Source organism: Ceratotherium simum, chromosome 20 (genome assembly GCF_057802395.1).
Source record: "Ceratotherium simum simum isolate JZ-2026a chromosome 20, ASM5780239v1, whole genome shotgun sequence".
In the NCBI taxonomy this organism is placed as follows: domain Eukaryota; kingdom Metazoa; phylum Chordata; class Mammalia; order Perissodactyla; family Rhinocerotidae; genus Ceratotherium; species Ceratotherium simum.
This window is the reverse complement of record NC_141919.1, coordinates 24454988-24480164: the sequence shown is the minus strand read 5'-3', so window position 1 is coordinate 24480164 and position 25177 is coordinate 24454988. Positions and strand designations below refer to the sequence as shown.

At 41.1% G+C, this 25177-nt stretch overlaps 1 protein-coding gene across 1 annotated transcript in view; it reads left to right on the top strand.

Moving 5' to 3' along the window:
• The window catches only part of LOC101396145 (histone-arginine methyltransferase CARM1-like), a 244928-nt gene that overhangs the window by 199726 nt on the left and 20025 nt on the right, over positions 1 to 25177 (top strand). Inside the window, exons 6-9 of the mRNA XM_087444209.1 lie at positions 3693 to 3870; positions 8382 to 8472; positions 23401 to 23482; positions 24754 to 24839. Coding sequence (XP_087300335.1) covers positions 3693 to 3870; positions 8382 to 8472; positions 23401 to 23482; positions 24754 to 24839 — 437 coding nt within the window. The remainder of the gene's footprint in view (positions 1 to 3692; positions 3871 to 8381; positions 8473 to 23400; positions 23483 to 24753; positions 24840 to 25177) is intronic.

Below are 25177 nucleotides of genomic sequence, written 5' to 3'. Positions count from 1 at the left end.
AGCTGATAGCCTTATGGGGTTTCCTTTATATGTAACTTGACATTGTCTTGCGGCTTTTAGGATTCTCTCTTTATCTTTAATTCTGGACATTTTGATTATGATGTGTCTTGGTGTGGGCCTCTTTGGGTTTATCTTGTTTGGGGCTCTCTGTGCTTCCTGTACCTGGATGTCTGTTTCCTTCCTTAGGTTAGGGAAGCTTTCATCTATTATTTCTTGAAATAGATTCTCTGCCCCCTTGTCTCGCTCTTCTCCTTCCGAGACACCTATAACACGGATGTTAGTGCGCTTGATGTTGTCCCAGAGGTCCCTTAGACTGTCCTCACTCTTTTTAATTCTTTTCTCTTTTACCTGTTCACCTTGGGTAATTTCTTCTAGTCTTTCGTCCAGCTCACAGATCCGTTCTTCTGTATCCTCTACTCTGCTTTTGAGTCCCTCTAATGAATTTTTCATTTCCAGTGTTGTATTCTTCATTTCTGATTGGTTCTTTTTTATATCTTCCATTTCTTTGTTGACATTCTCACTGAGTTCATCTATTCTTCTCCCCAGATCAGTGAGCATCCTTAACACTCTTAGTTTGAACTCTCTGTCAGGTAGGTTGCTCATTTCTGTTTCACTTAGTTCCTTTTCTGGGGTTTTGTCCTGTTCCCTTACTTGGAATGTATTCCTTTGCCTCCTCATTTTGCCTCTTTCCCTGTGCTTGTGTCTACGTATTAGGTAGGTCAGCTACGTCTCCTGCTCTTGGATAGGTGACCTTATGTAAGTGATGCCCTTGGAGGCTTCCAGTGTGCTTCCCTCAGTTCTCAATGTTCCAGGGGTGACCCCTATGTGGGCTATGTGTGTCCTTCTGTTGTGGCCTGTTTGCTCTCCCTGTAGGCGCCCAGGGAGTCTGAGTTATGCTCCTGGCCAGCTGTTGTAATGCTCAGCTGCTTGTAGTTGTTGTGGGCCCTTCAGTCTCTTTATCAGGTGTGGGGAGCCCCAGCACAGTTGGCTGTAAGTTCTAATACCACATTTGTGTTGCAGTATTTCTTTTAAGTGAGTAGGCCCCCAGCGTGGCAGGTTGTTAGGCTCAGGGGCTTACAATTGCTGTAAGCCTCTAGCCTATTAGGTCTCTTGTCAGCTCTCTGAGGATTGCAGCTGGGTGGGGCTGGCCTCAGGCACAGGAGCACCCAATTGTTTCAGGCTTTGGAAGGTGGGGCAAACCCCCTATGTGGGTCTTTGAGAAGCACAAGTCTTCTGCAGCTGACAAGCCCTGCCGCCCACAGGTCCACACACACAGTCAACACAGTCCTGCCCCGTGTGCGCGCCCTGACCTCCCCAAGCGGACCCAGTCTCTCCATGGCGGGAGCCCCACACACTCCACCACCGCCCCACACTCTCCACCCACTCCTTGTGCACGGGGCTGGTTAAATGAATCAAGGGACATCTATGAAATTCTATACAGCCAATAAAAATTGTGTTGCAGAGCAATTCACGTAAAGATGTCTAAAACAGAGCTTTCCAACAAGTGTGCCAGGTATGAGTTTTGATGCCCTTTGCCCTCATGGGAGCTGGTCAGGGTCTCGTGTGGGATGAGCCCCCAGTTCAAATATCTCTAACTGCAAGAAACTTTTCCTTTTCACCCTCATGTGCCATAAAATTATTGTTATTTTTTTATGTGTGCCATGGTGTAAAAAATATTCAGAAGACTAGTCTAAAACGTGTTACATGAAAAAAGATTATGAAGTGTTACAAAATGTGATGTATTTCTATAAACAGAGATAGACTTAAATGTCTACTAGGAAATATACCCTGCCTACATCTGGATGATGGGAATACAAGTGATTTTTATTTTCATGTTTTTGCTCATCTGCATTTCTCTTTTTTAATAAACAGTATTCTTTAATTAAAATAATATGACAATAATGATCATTTTCATATCTACCAACCTATAATATGCCTTATCTTGATTTAGCCTCCAGTGGGCCTATGAAGTAGGCACTACTATTATTATTTTCATGATATAAATGCTATTTTTAAATTGCAGATTTGAAGCTATTAGGAACTGGAGGAGTTGATGCAGGCAGAAAGGGAAAGGTGAAAATGAGACATATCTGAAAAGTCTAAATAAGAAAACATAGTAACTAATTGTCTGTGGGAAGCAACTATGTATGCCTCCAGGCTATTGAGGATTATGGGATTAGTGACCAAAACAGAATCGAGGAAAGACAAGATTATATTAAGACTTTAAGGAAACTTAAAGGAGGAATGGTTGGTTTTCAAGAAGCTGAGGTTGGCTCTTTACTTGCTGATATTGAGGAGCTGACAAAGTACATTGCTGGAAAGGTCCAGGTGATGGCCGGAGCTCAGGTGAGAGAGCGAACCTAAAGATGTCATTTGGACAGTTGTCCACAGTGGACACTTAGATCTGTGCGGATGAGTGGACTCTCCTGAGAAGAGAATGTACAGAGAAAAGCAGGGCACCAAAAGCTTTAACCTTTAGGCCTTGTCTCCACAGAACCCCATGAACTTGACTTCCATGTGTGGAATGATGATAGAATGGAAATCCAAGAGGCATTGTGCATGGATAAATGTTGATAATGGATGGCATGTTCAGATAGTTTTCTTCATTGTTTTTCCTTAGATCAGAGATTACTTGATATCTTTTTTAAAAAGTATAAGTAGAAAAGACATTTAATAAGCTTATAGGGCACATGTTGGTGAGCAGAATCCTACAAGATAGGATTCGAGGTGAAAGATACCCTAGCCATGTGAGGAAGTGATCAGAAATTCAGAAGGTGCAACTGAATCTTGACAGATACATGGTATGATGCATTTAGGATGAAGAAAAGGATCGGGTTATGAAAATACAAGATGGAAAGTCTCTGACTATGTATAAATGCAATGAGCAGAGATCTAAGAGTCTCAGGGAACCACAGCTTGAAAAGGAATGTGCTGTATATGTTTATGCTGGTACATATAAGATGTTTATTAGGAAATATTTTTTTCAGGCAGTAGACAGACATCAATGTAATAATGCAATCACTTTGTCATATTTGGCATTAAGAAGAAATATATTAGAAATAAATATATTTCTCTTCCAATTCCCTCTTTTAAGAGAGTTCAAAGTTATTAAATAGAATACAGAGGACATCAAAGAAAAATGAGTACATAACTGTAAAATGTACTTCTAAAGAAAGGTTAATGAACATGGTATTATTTATTTTTGGAATCAAAAGACCAAGGGATAATTTAATAAGGATCAGGATCGTTAATTTGTGCAAGATTATTGTACAGAGCTTTTTGGCATCTTTATTGCAGGTAGAACAATGGGAAATAAGCTGAAACCATTAATAAAAAACAATCCCCCCCAAAGTACATGTGCACGCACACACACACGCACGCGCGTGCGTGCGCACACACACACAAGTGTATATTTGTATAAAGAGTCTGGAAGGGTATACATCAAACTATTAATAGTTATTATTTGTATGATTATAGATGTTTTTATTTGCTCCATATCTATATCTTCTAATTTATCTATAGTAAATGTGAAATATTTGTGCAGTAGAAAAGTATTTTTTAAAGTTTTTATAGAAACAAATATGTCACTTCCCTCTGATCCCTATCACACTGTCAACCCCTAACCTTTAAAACTTATTTTTCATAAGATTTTGTGTAACAATAGTACTGTTACCCTATTTTATCTTTTTCAGATGCTAGTGAAAAATAACCACCTTTCAGACAAGATCATTGTTTTGCCAGGGAAAATTGAAGAAATCTCACTTCCCGAGGCTGTAGATGTCATCATTTCCGAACCGATGGGATACATGCTGTTCAATGAAAGGATGCTGGAGAGTTACCTTCATTCAAAAAAATGGCTGAAAGCAAATGGTGAGTTGGCCAATTCCTGGTTCAGAAAATAGCCTAACTTTTCTGTAAAAGTTGCCATCCTCTTTCCCCCACATTTAATTCTGGACAGAAAGGAGGAGAGAGCATTTCTATTTCACCAATTCTTTGATTATCTCATCTTATCTCCCATAACCAATAAGCTAGTCTCCAACCATGAAGACAAAGATGGCAATGTGCTGCACAGTATTCAATATGGTATACAGGACCAGTTCAGAGGTCTGTATTTTTGTCTCGTTTCTGTCACTTTCTTCCTTAAGGAATTTGGCCTAACACTTGACCTTTTGGCTTTGGTTTCCTCATCTGTATTATTAAAAATAACCTCTCAAGTCCTTCCAAGTGTTGGCCTTCTATAATGTGAGAAACTCTTTGGAGTCTGCTTGTTCTTTGTTCCATATTCTTTTCCTACTGAACGCCTCTATTTCCCTGTGATCACTACATATAATTGAGATAGTAATGTAAAATCCAATATTCTTTTTGTGCTTACCAAGTGTCTGCATGTGCTAAGCAATATGCATAAATTAATTTACAAAAACCTTATAAAGTGTGAATGAGGGTTTTTAATATATCTGAAGGTGCTGAGGGTCTTGGTGATTTTATATTCCTTCTGAAGGGAAGGTTTGGCAATGTCTGGAGACATTTTGGGTTGTCACGCCTGGGGGAGGGGGTGCTACAGGCTTCTTGTGCGAGAGGCCAGGGATGCTGCTAAACAACCTTCAATGTACAGGAGAGACCCCCATGTCAAAGAGTCATCCAGCCCAAAATGTCAGTAGTGCCAAGATTGAGATCTGGGTTAGCAGGAGGCGCTATTATGATCCCCACTTTATAGAAAACTGAGGCATGTTGGGGGAAAGCAACTTGGCAAGGACACACCTCTAACAAGTGTCAGAGCAGGGATTAGAACCCAGGCCTGTCTGGCCCTGAAGCCCCTGCTCACAACTCCTGCACAAACACTTATTTTCCACTCTTCACCAGAGAGAGTGGATACGTTCCAATAGCACATTTTTTTCAATTCAGGCGTAGAAAGTAACTGGCCAATTTTAACAGTTGCATCTCTCATAAGAATTGCAGCTCCTTACCCCAATTTTATTTACTTTAAATTGCCCATGTTGTGGTTTCCTACCTTGATATCCTATGAAGACAAAATAGTGAATAAAAGTACAACTCGTACTCACCAAGTTACCAGTATATGCAGATAAGTAAAGCTTGAGGCTCATCTCGAATTTCCTACATTCTTCAAAATTTAGGGATTCAGGAATAGGCACTGTAAAAAAAAAAAAAAAACTCATGCAAAAATAAATTAATAAACTTGGGCAAAGTATACCTGATGTTAAGAGCTTCATTAGCATTCCCATAGTCAAACAGCCCAGGAAGATCTTGGAAGCCTTGTGTTCATGCTGTGAAATTGAACTGTGGGAGACGAAAGCAAAGGAACAAAGCTGCCTGGGTTTCCTCCTCAATGTCCCCCAGGAAGAATTTTTTATTTTTTTCTGGAATTTTTCAAATGGTTAAGTGCTTTCATATGATAAGATTTTAAACATAGGTAATTAACGTGCATTTATTGAGCCCCTCTAAGCTGAATATTTAGACTTAATATCTGGGTATCCTTTTTCCCCAGATATGTGAAGTGGATATGAAATTTTATAGTGGGCTATGTATCTTTAACTAGACAAGCAGAAATGAATACTGATTTTATCGGCTTTCTACCCTGTGTGTTCCTGAGAGAAGGATGATTGATTTTTTTTTCCTAATTATTTTTCTTTGCCATCAAAATAAGACATAGTTTACAACATCAAATAGTAATAAAAAGGCTTCTAATGAAAAATAGTAACCCTCTGCCACACCTCTTCCTATCCTGAGACTGCTCCCCGAAGGCTCTCCCTTTCAACTCTAGTCTCTGTTTCTTCTATTATTTACCTACATTTTTCTATATAAAATTATCATATTGCTATTCTTGTCACTCTCTGGTTGAGAAGTTAGCTCTCCTACACAGCAGCTCCTTCCCCTCTTGATGCCCCCTCCCTCCCGCCATCCTTTCAATATATTTATAGAGGTCCTCAATCTCTTATCCAAACCCTTGGGGCCAGATATGTTTCAGAATTCAAAATCTGGAGGACTTTGGAAAGGTAATACAGTCATATATCATGTATTACTTAACGCCTCCAGTGGGATCTGAGGCAACATTCCATAATGAAACACATAATATTTCTGCCACAAAACGTATGAATATGGATACCAAGTGAGGTGAAGACTACAAATAGACTCATGTCAGTTCGGGTCTGGTTTTGCCATCAAATGATGTTGCAAACTTATAAAAATCTGTTGCCTTGCAGAGTTTTTGGGTTTCAAAATTTAATATAAGGAAATATGGACCTTGATCATTATTTGGTTAAATCAATAATCAATGTTTACGTTATTATGACAATGTAAATATTGTTCAGTGCTGAGTCAAGTGGTATAGTAAGTGCATATGATTATGTATTTTCTCATGAAATCTCTTGTTTTTCCTAGGTTTTAATTGCCTTGGTTTTTCATTAGCTTAATTTTCTATATACTCGTGACTAATTTTTTCCGTGCTCCAAAAGGTCTGATAGATGCCTATCAATATTTATTCTATGGAAGCCTTCTTTCTGTAACCCTCTGTCCTCCTCTACCACACCTGCGTGGTTGCTCTCCAGTCCTATTGCATGGCTACCATACTTTGACTTGCCATCATCATTCTTTTGTCTCCCTCTTTCTTGGTTTCATCATTTCACCAAAGAATATTCTCTAACAGCTTCTAGAGAAAGTGTGCTTGAGAAGTTACTTTTTATTGAGTCCTTGTATTATCCTTTTACTGGTAGAGAATTTTAACTTGAAAACAATTTTTACTCAGTATTTTTAGGGCATCTTTTTTTTGGCTTCTGGTTTCCAATATTGGTGTTGAGCAGTCCAATGCCATTTTAACTCCTGATCCTTTAGAGTGGCGAAGTTTTTCCCCCTGGACGTTTTTAGTATCTTGTCTTTATTTCCAGTCTTCTTAGTGTGAAACTTTTTTAATTCTTGTGCTGGACATTCAGTGAGTATGTTGAATTAGAAGACTGATTTTCTTCAACTCTTGGAATTTTTCTTATATTTTAAAACTTTGATGATTTTGTCTCCTCCATTTTATCTGATATCTTTGGAATTCCTGTTAGGCTTGGGCTCAGAACATCCTCCTTTGAAACTTCCCAGGTTTACTCAAATAGTGATACATATTACATTTCTAAAGTTGTTTAATATCTTTCTGTCTTGAAATTGAAAAACCACTAAGCAATCATTATTTTGACACAGACACATGAGATTAAGCTGGGGACATATGAATGATGTTACAATTGTGCTTTTTCTCTGACTACTTCTGAAAATACCCTACATAAAATGATCTATTCTATTTTAACAGACATTGAGGGGAGCACAGTTAAAGTATGGGGGCCATTGACTATCAGATTAGATTCTACTCCCTGGATTTTTCTCTTCCACTGATTAGTTCTGTGATTGTGGCCAAGTCACTTTAATTTCCCTGTTTCTTAGTTTTATTATTTATAAAATGGGTATAATAATAGAACCTACTTTATATTGTTATAAGGATTAAATAAATTAATACACGGAAAGCCCATTGAAAAGTTTATGGCAGAGTTAGCATAATCAAGAAATTTTAGGTATCATTATTATTATTATTATTATTATTATTATTATTGTGACAGCATCTCCAATTTCTTAGGCAATCCTCATTTCTGAAATATGGTTAACAGTTCATCTTTCTTTCGGGTACAGATTAATAAATGACTATGAAGAAGAGTCTCCCTAAAATGACAGGAACAATAATGCTAATCACTGTGTCTACCTGCTCAGGAAGGCCCGACTTCAGGCTTGCCAGTCTAGGTGTTCATTTGCCCTTGAAAGAATCTGCCTTTCCCCTGGTGACTGTAGATGTTAGGAACAAAATGCAAGAGTGGGCTTGCCAGCATGGAGGATGGTGAGCCTGCATATAAGCGTAGATTCTGACAGCACCTAAAAAGATAAATAGTCAAATGATTATACTGGGACAAAGTCTAAGAATGAAAATAATAATGTGATAGAATGATGGAATGTTGATTATTTTCAAAGCTAAGTTGTTTTTGCAATAAGTAAGAGAAAAAATAAATAAAGGAAGTGCCCAGAATCCGAACACAGGACGTAGAGGAAGGCAAAAAGCCAGTAGCGAGAAGGCAAATAGGCCAGTTAAAGGCCTCCCCTAAAACCCTACAAGCTTTCATTATAACATAGGTTGTGACTTGCTTTGGTACTCTTTTTATATCCCCTCCAATCTTCTGCCTAATTTTCTTACCCTTGATTTGAGGCAAAATTATGTTTTAGCTTGTTGTGTAATAACTGAAATAGAATGGGAGAATGGAATTGGTCAAGCGGCAGGTGAGTGTGCCCCTCAATCAGAAGGCAAAAGGAGTCAACTTCTGGGTCTGTTGTCTTTTGCTCATTAGGACTGATGTTCCCGACATTCAGTGACATCCACTTGGCCCCCTTTTCTGATGAACAGCTCTACGTGGAACACTACTCCAGAGCCAACTTTTGGTAATGTTCTCTTCTCTCTTCCCTTCCTTTTCCTTCAGAGTAAACTAGAGTTTCTAAAACATTGACATTTTGGATCATGTATTGGGGGTGGGGCCGTCCTGTACGATGTGTAGCAGCATCCCTGCTGCTACATCCCTAAACACTGTACGATATTTAGCAGCATCCCTGACCTGTACCTACTAGATGCCAATAGCACCTTCCCCTCAGTCGTGACCATCAAAAATGTCTCCAGACGTTGCCAAATGTCCCTTTTGGGGGCAAAATCACCCCCCGTTGAGAACCACCAGAGTAGACAAATCAGGGAGCTGCTTATGCAATATCAAACATCCAGAAGACTGCTCTGCTGCTAAAATGACAGCATCCTCCCCCTCCGTTTCTACTTTTCACCATCCATTTCTTTGGCCAGGACTACGGCTTCTGTTAGAATGTGCCTTTGTCAGAGAACATATCAGTCAACACACCTCAATGTAAATTAATTGGTCAAATTTTTTTTGTAGTTTTTCTACTAATTGGCTGTTGGCTTTTGGACAGTTCACTTCACCGTCTGAGAATTGGTTTCTTCGTTTGTAAAATGAGAACTAACACAAAACCCCTGCCAGTTCTAAACCACCATTTCTTCTGGCATTCTTTTCTGAGAACTGGTTTTTATAAGAAGAAGGAGGGAAGGAGAATGATCTTGGACCCACAGGAGGAAGAAACAAAAGAAATATCATCCAAGTGGGAATGTTAGGTGTGTAGGAGGGAGCACAGGCATGTGCTCGCGGATGGATGAGGAAGGATGCTAAAATTTAAGCTTTGAGTTCTGACTGAGGTATGCAGAACCCTTCGACAGAGATATCCAAAGTTGATTTCCAAGTTTTTCTCTTTGTAATCCTGTCCTTTGGTGAAAGGGCAGCAAAAAGGAGGTGCTTTGGTTTCCTGGGTCACAAAGTTCTATGAGGAGTGGGATCAAAGGGCTAAGAGTTTTCTTTCTCCCCAATTCTTTCTTGCAAAATAAGCTTTCCTACCACAAGTTCATAGCATTTCATGTCTTCCGCTCCATCTGTAATTTTGAAACTCCAAGCCACAGACTTTCTAATGGGGGTGAATAGTTTCTTAATATGTGATGGGTGATGAGGTGGCGGAGACCTTAATTATGATATTGCTCTGTAAGGTCTTACTGACCCTAAATGTTTATATTTTATTTTTTTTTTTTTTTTTTTTTTTTTTTTAAAGATTTATTTATTTATTTTCACCCCAAAGCCCCAGTAGATAGTTGTATGTCATAGTTGCACATCCTTCTAGTTGCTGTATGTGGGACACGGCCTCAGCGTGGCCGGAGAAGCGGTGCGTCTGTGTGCGCCCGGGATCCGAACCCGGGCCGCCAGCATCAGAGAGCACGCACTTAACCGCTAAGCCACAGGGCCGGCCCAAATGTTTATATTTTAAAAGTGACCTCCTGAGTCAATGGAGGAGTCGAGAGGTAGGAATTTCAGGTAACAGAGTAGACCAGACTACTGGGGGAGGTTGGTTGTGTAGGCAGTCCTTGTGTGACCTCCCAACCATACCATCTGCTGCCATCTTACTACCTTGAGAATATTAATGATCACAGGGGATTGGCTAGGCTCCCCATCAGCATACAAACATGCTGCTATTTATTCCACCTAAAAGAAAAAATAAACAACATTTTCTATACCTCACATCCCTAGTCAACCACTACTCATCTCTCTAATTCCATTTGCAGCAAAATTCCTCAAAAGAGTTGTCTGTACTCCGCAGTCTCCAATTCCCTGCTTCAGTTTCTCTTAAGACATTCTACCAAAACCATCTTATCAAGGTCATTATTGCCCTGACCTCCACATTGCTAAATCCAGTGATCAATTTCTCACTTCTCAACTTCCTTCAACTACCAGCATTTGAGCATTTTCCCCACATTCTTTTGCTTTTTCTCCTGCCTCACTGGTCACTTTCTCAGCCAGGCCTCCTCTGGTTGTTACTTATCCCCTTAACCTCTTGATGTTGGAGTGCCCCAGGATGCAGCCTTTGGACCTCTTCTCTGTCCACAGTTACTTCCTTGGTGAGCTCACCCGTTCCCTTAGTTCAAATACCATCCATATACTGATGATTCCCAAGTGTATCTCTCCAGCTCAGATGTGTTCTATGAACTCCGTATTTTTCCATAGCCTCTGCCTCCTGGACACATCTCCCTTTGGAGAGACTTACCATGTCTAAAACTCGACTTCCGATCTCCCCCACTTCTATCCCAAACCTGCCCTACTCATAGTCTTTCCACCTCAGTTGCTGACATCTTTATCCTCCCAATCATTCAGGCTCAAAACCTTGAAGGCCTCTCTTTCTTTGTCCCTCATATCTAAACCATCAAGAAATTATGTTGGTTCTACTTTCAGAATATATCCAGAATCTGACCAATTCTCACTATATTCACTGTTCCTCCTTGATCCCAACACTATCATCTCTCATCTCGATTATTGCAGAAGCTTCTTAACCTGTCTATTCCCAGCATTCCCAAAGCCTTCCAGTAGGTCCTACCCAGTCTGGTTCCTCATTTCCTACTACCATGTTCATTCAGCTCCAGCCACATAGGCTTCCTTGCTGATCCTCAGATATTTCAGAACTGCTCCCACCTTAGGGCCTTTGCATTTGCTGATCCTCCTGTCTGGAATACTTTTCCCTCAATATTCACATGGCTAATTCCTTCATCTCCATATAGTCTTGGTTAAATGCCACCTTGTCAATAAGACCTAACCTAACAACCCTATTTAAAATGGCAGCCATACCACTCCCACTTTTTCTGCTCTATGTTTTTCCTCTATCACCTCCTAAAAGATATATAATTCCTTTATTTATTATTGTTTATTGTCTCTTTCCCTCCTGATAGAATGTAAGCATGCCAAGGGCTGAATTCTATCAGTTTTCACTGATGTATCCCAAGCACCCAGAACAGTGCCTGCCACATGGTAGGCCCTTAATAAATATTTCTGAATGGATAAAAACTTCAATAATCTCAAGCATCTATGGAAATGATTACTATTAAGATTTTAATTTATATCTTTCTACTTTTTCTGTTCTCTTATTTACAAAATTAGAATCGTTCAATAAATTCCATTTTATAGCTTGTTGTTTTTTTTTTGTTTTTTTACTTTGACAATACCTTGTTGACATGTTCTCATATCTTTTAGATATTCCTTTGCTGTAGAGTATTTCTTTTGTGGCTAGCTCATAATTTATTGACTCAACCTCCAATGTTGGATATTAAATTATTTTAATTACTATTTTAATCTCATAAATTCTATAAGAAACAACACTAAGGTATTGTTTCTTTATTCTACAAGAATATAGAATTTTATAGAATTCTATACCCTAAATTCTATAAGAAACAACACTAAACTGAACATCCTATTACAGAAATCTTGGTGTGCATTCTGATTATTTCCTTACAATAAACTGCTAGAAGCAGAATTACTGAACCAAAAGGTGTGAAGAAGGAACTTTAAAAAAATTATTCTTATATATTGCCAAATTGCCCTGTATAAAAGTTTTGCCAATTAACACTTCCACCAGTGGTATATGAGAATGTCTGCTGAGTCTTGCCCATACGGGATATGTTTTTTTAAATGCCAATTTGATTTGCAAAAAAAATGGTGGCCAGTTTATTTTTAATCTGTATTTCTTTGATAGCTGGTGCATTTGAATGGTTTTATTTTTAGTCAACAAACACAAGAAGCATTTTAAAAAATAGAGTTATCAAAATTCTCAGCCTTCGCTTTCCTTCTAATTCCCCTCCCTTTATGAAGAGGTTTCTGCATTAGACTACTAGCATGGGAGCCTTTGGTTGTATTGATCCAGAGAACTTAGAAGAGTCAAAGAAGTAGAGATACTGGCTGAGAGGAGGGAGGGGGATGCAAAAAGTGAGTTTGGGTGTCTTCTGAGGGAGTGAGCTGTGAGACTGAGGAACCACTAACAGGCTAAATAAATAAATAAGATCACCGATGTAATCAGTTAGTCTTCACTTCACTTTCCTATCAATAACACTTGACATTGTTGACTCTTTGCTTCACTTCTGGAGCCCAAACCTGGTTTTCCTCCTTCCTTACTGGCCCCACCTTCTCAGTCTCCTCTGCTGATTCTTCCTCATGACCTGAATCTTTCAGGTTGGATTTACTCCAGGTTTAGTTCTTAGATGTCTTCCCCTTTCTGTCTACACTCACTTCCTTACCGATCTCATTCACTCTCTTGGCTGTAAATGCTGTCTTTATGTTGATAGCTCCCAAAGTTAGAACTCCAGCCCAGACCAATCCCCAGAACCATAGAATTTGAATGTTCAGCTGGCTGTTGATGGCTCAACTTGGATGTCTATTGGGCATCCTAAATTTAACGTGTCCAAAGGCACGTCTTCACCCCCACTCCCTGCCCACCCCTGCAAAGCCGAAACAATACAAGCAAAACAAAAACCAGCTTCTACTACAGCCTTGCAATAGCCTCCTAACTTATTTCCTCTTTTTAGACAACAACCAAAACGACCTTGATAACACATAATTCAGATCATATTCTTCTGCTCAGAACCTCTGGTGGCTTCCTGCTTGTCTGCATAGTAAAAGCCAAAGTTCACACAATGGATGGGTAAGACCCTACATGATCTAGCTCCACCTTGCTACCCCTCTGATGTCGTCTCCCACCACTCCTCTCTTATTCTCTCCACTCTGGCCTCACTGGCTGGTCCCTTAGCTTCCCCTTGAACATACCAGGCTTGCTGCCATCTCACTGCCATCTCTCTGCCTGAAACACAGACGGCCCTATGGCTTGCTCTCACCTCCTTCAGGTCTTATCTCACATGGCATCTTCCCAGGGAGACCCTCTATCAATTAAAAATTGTAATCTCTTCCCTCCTGGAAGCCCTTACCCCACTTTTCACTTCATTTTTCTCTATAGCACTTATCACCATCTGCCATATTATATGTTTTTACATATGTATTTAATGTATTGTCTCTCTCCCCTCATGAGACTACAAGTTCCATCAGAGCGGCTGTTTTGTTACTGTTGTATCCCCATCGTCTAACCTAGCTAATAGTAGGTGCTCAATACCCTTTTGTTGACTAGAAGATAAATGCACTGATTTGTAAGAATTCTTTATATATTAAGGATATTAAGATTCTGTTATGTTGTCTTTAGAATTTTCAATTTGCCGTATAATCTTCTTTGTGATGGTTTTCACCACAAAAGAAGTTAACAATTTTTATGTAGCAAGATCTACCAATAGTTTCTCTTATAATTTCGTTCTTTTTCTTTATTTTGAAAGAGGCTTCCCCATCCTGAGTCTGGTATTAACTTCTACTTCTTTCACGTTTTCACTTTTTCCATTTAGCATTTTTTAAAATTTACGTTTAACTCTAAAGTTTATTTTAGTTTTAGTGTGTGGGAAGCATATAACTTTATCCTTCCTAAATAACCAGTTAGGGGGCTCTCTCTTAATAGACAAGAGTACTATGATTTGATGTTAGTAGCAGTCACCTACAAAATTAATAACTTCCTTTTCTTACTTGATTAAGATTTCTTGGCCCTTATTAATTAAGATTCTGAAAACTATCTCCTGAGAGTAAGGCTCAGTCATGAAGAATCATCATTCCCAGCTTTAAAATTTCTTTGTGTGATGGGCACTCCTGGTATTACTGAAAATAATTGGTTCAAGGGTTTTAAACCAAGGCCTTTAAATAAAATTTTAAATGGATTCTCATATCAAGAAAAATATAAACATAGGATTAAGAGGAGCAACCAAATATTCTCAAGAAGTTTGAGATTGACCTAGGTTGCCTTGTTACGTTCATTACAGTTAGAGAACTTGTAAAAACATAGGTAAAATAGGCAGTAGTTAAAAGCCAAGTGAATCAGACTTTAGAGCCAGACTAAACTGTATTTAATTCTTGGTTCTGTCAATTACTAACTGTAAAACCTTAACCAAGTTACTTTAATTTCTCTAAGATACAATTTCCTTATTTATAAATTAAAAATAATATTACTACCTGGGTCCAGGGAAGTTTCAGTTTCAGGATGGATCCTCTGCTTGTATTTTGCTACCATAAGAGTCCTTTCTTTACAGGCCAGTGTGAGTTCTGCCAGATGCTGAGTGTACCTGTCCCAATTGTACATTCAGGGACTGGGGAAACAAACAGGGTGGGTATGAACCCTCTGGATATCCTGTGAGATGGACTTGGTCCAAAACTTCATTTAGTACCTGTCCTCCATAAGCTCTCACTAAGCAAAGGTTCTGAATCTCCTGATATCAATCAATACCCCTGGTTGCTTTGTTGTAGAAACCCAGGTCCCTCTGGAGAAGGATTGGGGAATATTTACCATATGTTCTTGTGATGACACTGCAGAGTCCTTCCTCAAGGGACTGGGCCTCCACTTCAATCATGGACCAGTGGTCTCTGGATCCATAGACCAGATCTAGAAATTGGGTGAGAGAACTAATCTTTCCATTTTGACAGCTCATATCATCCTGCTCACTAGCTAGCAAGTTTTTTTTTTTTGTTATACAAAGTGAGTACTATCTTATTGACTGTACATCTGTTTCACCTCTCTGGTAACGCTAGATCTATTAACAACCACCACAGATCCATGTGGGTCAAGGTACCCTAATTACCACTCTAGCCTTGCTTTCCAACACTGTAATTATGTCATTCCTGCCTAAGATGGTTAATTACTGCTTTCTTGCTTCTGACATTCTGAAATTCCATCCAAATTGTGCTCATTGGGAGCACAATTTAATGACAGCATCACCATCTTTGGTCTACTGAGGACAGCCACTCTAAGCATCTCAAAGATACTACAGCTCTCTCACTAGTTTGTTCCCTGTTACCTTTATGAAAGGTGGGTTTCCTGGGCTTTCTCTGAGAACATAGTGGAATGTTCTTATGTCTTCCTAATAAATTCACCTAGCATTTCCACCTCCCTGAGCCTTCTGACTTCTTCCTCAATACTATGCTGCAGAAGTTCTTGACTCTCCGTCTCATTGACTGCAAGCCATCACGATGACCAAGCTTCAAAGTGACGTCTCAGAAGACAATTAGGACTGGTATCTTGCTAGAACATTGCATCCTGTGAGTGCCCATGTCAATGAATTGTATCCTGTCCTGACTTATATTCTGTCCTTCCTACTCCAATACCATTAGAATCCACACCCATACATATTTCCCTGGTTCTTAGCAGAAAATATTGTCCAGCTTCTGCGGTTTCTTAGGTATGTAAGTTATCTCCTCCTGGAATAAGAATTGTCCTTACTGCTCAGGCTGTGCTTGAGTTATCAGCATGACAGCAAAGAGGGGCCATTAGCCTGGAGACGATAGACGATAGTGAGGCAGATCTTGAGGAGAACAGAATTATCTTGGAAGGCACAGGCTTCAGGAGAAGTTGTTGTGCAGTCTTCAGGCAAGGGGAAGCTGTTCTTCTCTGACAAGAGGGACGAGAATTCTGCTCCTGCTGGCCTGAAGGATTCAAGAGAGTTGGGAAGGTGTTTTCAGGAGAGTTGGGAAGGTATTTTCAGGATTCTCTGCCTTGTCCACTCAACAATCCCAATCCTAGGTTTCAGGGGCCTAGTCTTTCCCTGTCAGGGCCCCAACTTTGATACATAAGACCCGTCAAGGTTGCACATGCCATCTCCTTTGCAGCTCTTCTAGTATTACTGTTTTACTATCTTGTTTAGGGTGGGGAGATGGGGCGGTTTCAGTTTCAAGAATGTGGAAGTCTTACTTGTCAAATTCTGTACCTGATTTTCGGCATAGCAGGCCTTGGGACACCAAAGAGATAGGAATTTCCTTAAGTTCTGCTAAAGAAGCCCTCTGGATTTCACAGTGTGTCTTAAGTTGGGAGTTGGCTGCTATGAGATTATAATTTTCTTTTTGCGAGGCTTCCAATGGTGTTAACAGAGGCTTGCCTACCCCTCAATCCATATATCATTGCCCCAAAACTTCAAGCACACAGTCACCATAAAGCACAATGCTTCACTTTCTACATTTACTGCATCCTAACTAACCTCCAATGAGACCATTACTAATTGTGATAAATCTACATGCCAAGGGTTATCATTCCCTGCTCACCACTAGCAGTGAGGATTCTATTGTCAGCAAAATGGTGAGTAATTCCATCTTGAAGGTCTGCGTTCTAGGACCACCCTCATATTCATCGTCTTAGCTTGGGTTTCCCAGGAAGCAGGGACGCTTATAAGCGACAACTTTATTAAGGAATGCAGTCCCAGTGAAGCAAGAATGAAGAAAACCAAGAGTGAAGCAGGGAAGGAAGGATAGCTAATGCAAAGGTACCTTACTGAGCTGACCACCATATGGTATCAAACACCAAGAGATTGCTTCATCCTTCAGGACCATCTTCAAGAGGCTGAATGAACTACATCTCAAGACAGTTTATACAGAGGATGGGAAAGAAATTAATTTATCCACTGGCTCTTATACCCCATTGGTCAACTGTTCACCCCTCAACATTAACTAGCCTTTACTTCTGCATTGTGCATGCATGGATACCAAATGGGTGTCATGGAATCTCATGCCCCAGAGTCAACAAGGATGCCCCAGGGTGGGAGGGCAGAGACACACGGTGCAGGCCTGAGGTGGGGCACTGTTGAGTTGTGCCCATGTGGGGCCAGATGAGCTGACACCTTGGCAGAGCAGGAGCAGAACACATGGCTGAGGATTCTAGAGACTGTAAGACTGAGAGGATCTGAGGTGACAATTAAAAGGTGATATACCACCTAAGGAACCAAAGACATTCCCCAGTTTCCTTTCCAGGGTACTGTGAGTGATGGTATGCATCTATCATGCTTGACAAGGGCAGAGCCAATTGAGTGATATCAGGGATGCCAGTGGTGGATGGCCTGTAGGCAGTTGTTCTTTACAAAAATCAGAAGTCTGTGCTTGCAAAGGACAAGGGAAGATGAATGTACGCAGACTCTGCCACAGGCAGTGAGAGCTCCCTTCCTGCACCTTTCCGCTCTGAGTCTACTAAATGCCTTGTTGACCACGGTACTGCAGAGAAAGAGAAACACATTATTTTTAAGGAAATCCATTTGACTGAATGGATAAGATGCTAAATTCTCCTGTGAATGTAATGGATGGTTTGTTCTTAGGCTAATTCTGCCCCCAAACTGACATTCCTACTAATGGTTCTTTTGGCATAGCTAGAGTTTTAGGCCTTCTGGTCTTTCTCAAAAAAATATTTGGCCCCGATAGTCACCAGTTCATAGAAATAGCCTGTGGACCAAATAGGAACATTTGAAATTACCATGTAATATTATCAGATTTGTGTAGGAAGCCAAGTATATGGCACAGAGCATCACAGAGAGAGAGCTTTCGCAGGAATACTACCATGACCAGCGCCATCATGTTTGCATTTCCACGTGCGCTTGTCCTTGTTTCATTTATATTTCAATAATTCCTTGGCCTCTAATCTCCTTTCTGCTACCTAGTATTTCTTCTTGATATTTCCTCTGCTTCTCTGTTTATATCTGTAGCCCTTGAGCTCATCTGGCTTTTACTCATAGAATAAGCCTTAATTTCTATATTCATCTTTTTTGTAACCTATGTCAAACTCATAGCTCTTTCATAATATTCTGCCCCTGAGCCCAGACCTGTGTAGTCAGGGGTGCAGAATTTCAGTTTCTGGATCCTCTGGCATCAGAGCTATCCATCTCCAGACAGAATTGCCAAGTCCAGCAGACATTTACGTCACCATTCCCTGGCCTGGTTCTATACATTCTATGTTAAAGCAGTTTAGTTCAATCCTCACAGAATTAGGACTTCACTGAATTAGGCTAAACTGTTCTCTCAGAATTATGTTCATAGCACATATACGGGCAGACTCTTATTTTATTAACTGTTTTCTTTCAGTTACGATGCTTTTGTTTTGGGGTTTTTTTTGTGTGTGTGTGTGTGAGGAAGACTGGCCCTGAACTAACAGCTGTTGCCCATCTTCCTCTATTTTGTATGTGGGTCACCACCACAGCATGGCTGATGAGTGATGTAGGTCCACGCCCAGGACCCAAACCTACAAACTCGGGCTGCCAAAGCGGGGCACACCGAACTTAACTGCTATGCCGCTGGGCTGGTCCCAATGCATTTGGTTTTAAATGTCCAAAAACCCAATTAAAAATGGCTTAAGCAAAAAAATATTTTTGACTAATGTATCTGAAAAGCTCAAGAGTAGATTCAACTTCTCAGGCACGAATGGATTCCAGAGCACAGACAATTCTTATTAATCCTGGTCTTGCTCTATCCCTCAACTTAGCTCCATTCTTGAATCAGTTTTTCCCTCATGGCAGCAATGTGGTTTCCAGCAAATCCAGATTTATAGACTCATGGCTCTGTGTCCACTTTTCCTTTGCGACAGTTTGAACAAAAGTCTTAGACTTGACTTTCATTGGGTCAGATGCTTAACCATGAGTCCCCTGCCAAGGCCAGGGTGATAAGATGCTCTTATTGGCTGGGACTGAGCCACATGCCAACCTTTAGAGCCACAAACAAAGTCAAGACCATCCAAATGACAAGAACTGAGAGTGGGGAAGAGGTGCTTCCCAGAAGAAAATCTGGTGCTGTTACCAGAAGAAGAGCAGCTATTTGCTGGATAGAACAAACAAGAGATGTCCACCATTGTCTTGACTGATCCACTCTTCCTTCTGATACAGGCCTCCATAGGTCCAATTCTTATTATGTAATGTCTAGATTTACAGTGGCACACTTAGGGATGCTCCATGGGTTCCTTCACAGAATCACAGGCTTTCTCTTACTTCTTACAAAAGAGGCATAGTCTGAAGCTTGGTTTCTTTTAAGGACTGTGCACCCATTTCCTCCGCTTCTTTATACTAAAAAGATATGTTTTTACAAATACGAGAAGTATATAACTATATCACATATAAAATATGTCACGTTACTTTGCTGGAGTTTAAACCCAAAAAACCAGATACATGATGAGCTGAGCATCTTTATAGATACCACTTTAAACAGTGGTACGTCTGCATTCTGCTGATGCAGAAAATTGTCAAAAACAACCAAGGCTCCAGTCCTGCTATATATAAGGAACGTATAAGAAATGAAATAAAGATGCGGTTTGTTCCTAGACACACATCCTTCTGCTAATAGGCACTCCCTCCAGGCCATTCCAACCACCAACTTATGCTGCCCCCTCAGCACCGTGTGTGGCATAGGTGACATTCTTGGATCCTTGCTTTTGTTTTCTAGTTCTTAGGGTTGTATATGTCTCTCATCATGTTGGCATATGCTTGGTTGTTCATTCTGGTAGAGCATAGTACATGAAGATACCCAAAAGTTACTTTATTGTCAAACAGCAGAATAGGGCTTTCCTTCTCTCTTATCTCCTTCCTTTTCTTTCATTTGTAGTCTTTTTAAAGCAAAGAAGCTTTTATTGGGGATGAGTGAGGTTTTTTTGTTGGAATAGAATGAAAATGCAAAGATTTTTATTAAAATAAAATATCAAAGTCATGCAATGAGAGAGTGTGTTCATATTACCAAGAGAAAGGAGTGCCTGCATTAGAGAAGTTCCCCTCTGTTGACTCTGAAAGACCAGTGCTAACTTCTGCAAGAGAAACTAAGGCTGCACCACCATGCTTCTAAGACAGATTCAGGACACTGGTGGGAAGAGGAGATGTGTGGAGGAGGAGGAAAGACAAAAGACCAAGGTGAACTAGAAAAGAGAGCACAAGAGCAAAAGAGACCAGAGAGGGAGGGTTCTCCTGGATGCTTCTCCAAGCTAGGCCCTGCGTGGACAAAGTGGAGAAGCTAATGTGGTGGTAAATGGATTACCTCATTCTCTGGATTCTGCGTGTGCTTGGATGTAGATAATAATAAGATTGTTTTCCTTCTGGACTGTATTTGCAGGAATTTCCCGATATTGCATGTATTATGGTAGAGATGGAGGGGAGGGGAGGGGAGTACACTTGGAAATTTAAGTTGGGAGGGAAAAAAACCACACATAGACTGCACCTCATGCACTCATAAAGAGACCAGAAGTTAAGTTGGAAAATAAATCCCACACATGATGACAACAATGGAAATTAGCCCCAGCTTCCAAGTCAACAGATTCGTTTCCTGATCCATCCCCCGACAGTGTATCTTAGGAGGCCCAGAGAGATGCCAGCTGCCATCTGCTTTAATTATTTTATGATGCATTTCAGAAGGAGATTTGAGATTTCTAAGAATTAGAAGGATGGTCCAGCCAGAAAGTTTTTAAAACCGAGGCAGTGGGCTCTTTGCCCGCAGCTCTCCGTCTGCCCCAGGAATGGTGCCCATTTGCACCACACTGATCGTGGCTGCTGGTTTTAATTGGCAGTGAACACACAAAGAAGATGGCACAGATGGGGCCCCTCTGAGAACTGAGGTTGTATGCAAAGAACAGAGAACAGTTTTCAACCTCAGTCACTGCCAGGTGGAGGGCTATCTTTGCCTTTGGGATTTTCTCTTTCACCTACTTGGCAAGGATTCTAGAACAGCTAACTTAGTAATATTCAACCCTGGTTGCACATTAGCAACACCTGTTGAGCTTTGGAAACAAACAAGCAGTACGGCTACACCGCAGATCAAATAAATCACAACTGGAGGGATGCTGTCCAGGCATCAGCACTTTTTAAAAGCTTCCCAGGGGATGCTAAAAGACGGACGAGGTTGAGTCCTTCTGCGCTGTCTGCGAAATTCTCTGTCTCTGTCCCTCCTGTCCCCTCCATTCTTCCCCTCTCCCTCATCCTTTCCAATAATAAAAACTTTTGTGACAATGACTTATTTCCCTGAGAACACTTCCCCTCTCCTTCTAAATACTGAAAAGATTGTTTAAACTTACGGTGTTCTGTTTCTGAGCATTTTCTAGGATTATAGGAGCCTTGTTTTCAGTATGTGTATTCATAAAATGACATGCAGCACCGTTTGGCTTTACCTGTGGGCCAGCCTGGCTGTGGCCTTTGGTGGAAGGAGAAGATTAGGAAACAAGTACTGAAACCAAAGAAACTTGGGCTAATGATTTCCCATTTCTCTGTTATCCTGATTGGCACCTGTCCCCACACATAGGGCTATTAAGGACGCCAAGTCCGCAATTCATTCATTAAAGATAGATGGGTAGATAGATAGATAGATAATTTTTAGTGCCAACAATATATGAGGCCAGTGCTAAATATACACTGATGAACAAGAAAATACTTCTGCTTTTAAATGTGTAAAACTTAAATATTTAATTATCACACAAGGTTTAAAATTTTTTAATGAGAATATTTGAGCTGAGTCTTAAAGATTGAGTAGGAATTAACAGGGCAGAAGAAGGCAAGGGGCATTCTAAGTAGAAAGGAAAACAAGCAAAGGCTCAGAGGTGAGAGATGGTACAGGCCCTTTAGGATCTGTAGGGAGCCCAGTGGGGCTTGCGTTTCACTTGCAGGTTGAGGACTGGCTGTTTGCTTAACCTGATTAGGCCTCCCTGCCTCCCATGAGGGCATTGAAGCTAATTTCTGATCTAGAGCTTCACTTGGGCTGGTCCTTCCCTCAAGATCTAACTGCATCACAAATTTTTTTTTATGTTTATTCTGTGCTGCTGTTTTTTTCTCTCCTCCCTGCGGGTTGGTGCACGTGGGGTTGGGGGAGGACGGAGGCTGATGAATCTGATTCAGAGGCCTTACAACACATACACACACACACACCCTTCTTAGGGACGCCTCTTTTCAATCTCGGGATAAAGGTTTTCAGTCTCTAGTGATGGGTCCCCAAGCCTTTCTGGAGTTTGGCCTGGGAATTCGAATTTTTAGCAAGCTCCCCAAAGTAATGCCACAACACAGTTAGATTGGGAACCACTACCCTAGTCCCCAGTGCTGATCTGAGGTGAAGTTCAGAGAATATTAGCCAACATTCATATAGTAGTAACAAAATGCCAAGGACCGCTCAAAGTACCTGTATTAACTCATTTAACCCTTACTATAACCCTACAAAGTGAGCTTATAATTATTCCCATTTTAGAGATAAGGAAACCGAGGCACAGAGTTCAGGTGACTTGCCCAAGGCACACAGCTTGTCCGTGGCAGAGCTTAAATAAAGCCACTCTTAATCCACATCCTCGACCTTCTCTCTAAGCGGTCGACACCAGTAGCTAGCTCAGCCAGGGTACCTGCTGTGTCCCAGGCCTGGGCTGATGTGCAACAGGCACGTAAAGGGAAGAGACACCAGAGGTGTGCTGGTAAATGCTGTACATCTTGGCTCACTGAGGATAGGAAGCATGATCTGTAGTGTCTGCCACTTCCTGTGGTCCAGATGTCACCGACCATGGAATTGGGAAGAAATGTGCACAGTGGACTCTGACAAGCCGGCTCCAGTTCACCACCTGACACAGCCCTCACTCAGCTGTGACTCTCTGCCTGGTGTTGGCCGTCGCAGCAAATGCCATCCTGAAGGTGCAGGCCAGGGGCTATGGAAGAGCAGAAAAGGGAGATCTATTTCCTAAAACAACAGGAGTGTTGAGAGGCTTGGAGATCTGAAGTCGCGTTCTGGAATGGGAGAGTGAGAAGGCCAAGGAATTGCATTTCAGGACGTGGGCAGCATGTCACAGAGCAGGCAGCCACACTGGGGCCTGAGGTCAGGGGTGGAAGCCCAAAGGCCTTCCTCCCTCCAAATACCCTTCTCAGTAATCTCCTCACCTCAACTGCTTCCCCCCTTCTCTCTCCCCACCCCAGGTCAAGTACGGGTCTGCAGATTCTCTAGAGAGAGTTTCCTTCTCTACCATACCCTGTAGACCAGTTGCCCTTCAGATATTCTCACAGTCGCTCCAGGGCTAACTTAGAGGACCTGTGAGGCAGCCCCACAGCACGTCACAGCTGTGAGGGGCTTGGGGACTCAGGGAAGGGACAAGATGCATGGCGATTCTTTGTGCTACCAATTTCAGGTATCAGGAGTGCTTCTATGGGGTCAACCTGTCCAGTCTCCGGGGTGCTGCAGTGGACGAATACTTCAGACAGCCCATAGTGGTAAGTGTGTTCTCTTTACAGGCTTCCTCCCCGCGTGTTTATCTATTGATTCATTCACTCACTCATGCACCTGAGATGCACTGTGCTGCCAGGCTCCGTGCTGAGCCGTTGCAGAAGAGAAGAAAGTGCTCTTGGAGCACTATGTTTCCAAGTCTTCCAGCTCTGATCTCCCAATCAATTAAGAAAATTCTCAGAGAATGATATTGTTGAAAGCAAGGAGATTTTCTAACTGCCTTTCAATAAGTAACTTCTAATTCTCGCACTGCCCTGACCCACCCCATGTGCACACTCAGCCCTCATACTTGGTCAATAATTCACATCCTCCCATTGATTCTGCTGGCCCAAGGCATAAGAGAAGAGGAAGCTTTGTATAATAAATAGCTTAGAACAGGAGCTTTGCTGTCAAACAGATTTCGGTTTCAACTGTGGCCCCATCTAGCTGTGTAACCTTGGACCACTTTAAGTTTGCATTATCTGAAACTGTTTCAGTTGTAAGTGGAAGAAAACCCAGCTCAAAGTGGCTTAAGCTAAAATGGAATTACTGGCCCTCAAAAATTACAAAGCCTGGAGACAGAGCTTATTTCATGGACCTGTTGTAGAAGTTCAGACAATGTCACCAGGATCTAATTTTTCTCTTCTCATCACTTATCTCTATGCCCTCTGATTTAACTCTGTTCCTAGACAAGATCTCCCCTCATGGTAGCATTATGGCTGCAGAAGTTCCAGCCTTGGATTCTTACAACTCTGAGTCCCACAAGAGAGTCTGCCTTTTCGTGATAACTTAGGCAAAACCCAAGAATTTGTTCAGATGGAGCCCCATTCTCCACCGTGGGTCATGTGCCATCTGTGAACCGATCACTGTATTCAGGGAAAAAGTAATGCTCTGATTGGCCAAGCTGGGGTCACACGCTGTACCTGGAGCTGAGAGTGGACCAAGTTCCTATGATAATTCTTAGAATGTGGAGAAGAGGTAAATTCTGGATGGTTGAAAAAACACCAAATGCCTACTCCCACAACATTGTGAGGATTAAATGATATAACCTAGTAAAGCACTTTGCATGTAGTGAAGCACAGAGCACTTAGTGCTTGGCCTATAGGAAGCACTAAATAAATGTAGCTTTTTGTTATTAATGTTATTTTCATTAAGCTCATGCCTTCTAAATTGTAACTCTTGTTGACTTAAAATTTCAGGAGGAAAGCTAGACAGCAATCCTGCTTGAGTTCAGTTCATCCTGACAGAAAGATAACATCTTTGTTGTTTTTTTCCCAAGGACACATTTGACATTAGGATTTTGATGGCTCGGACAGTCAAGTACACAGTAAACTTTATGGATGCAGAAGAAGCAGATCTCCACAGGTTTGTACAAAATCAGTTTCGCTCTTGGTTTCTAAAATCTCCTCTGCACCTCTCCCATCCCCGGAACTTCAGTGCAGAGTTTTCCTGCTCACATACAGCAGAGATTTTGGGTATGAGTCACACATAGGAACAGTGCATCAATACTAGTTTCATTTATTGCAAAATAAGGATAAGGATGCTTCCTTCATAGGATTGTTTTAAGAATTGAATGAGAAAAATTAAATAGTAATAGCTTGTATTTATATAGCCAAGCAGTGTTCTCAGCCCTTTAACTATAATGACTCATTTAATCCTCACGACAACCCTATGCAAATGGTACTATTGTTACCCCCATTTAC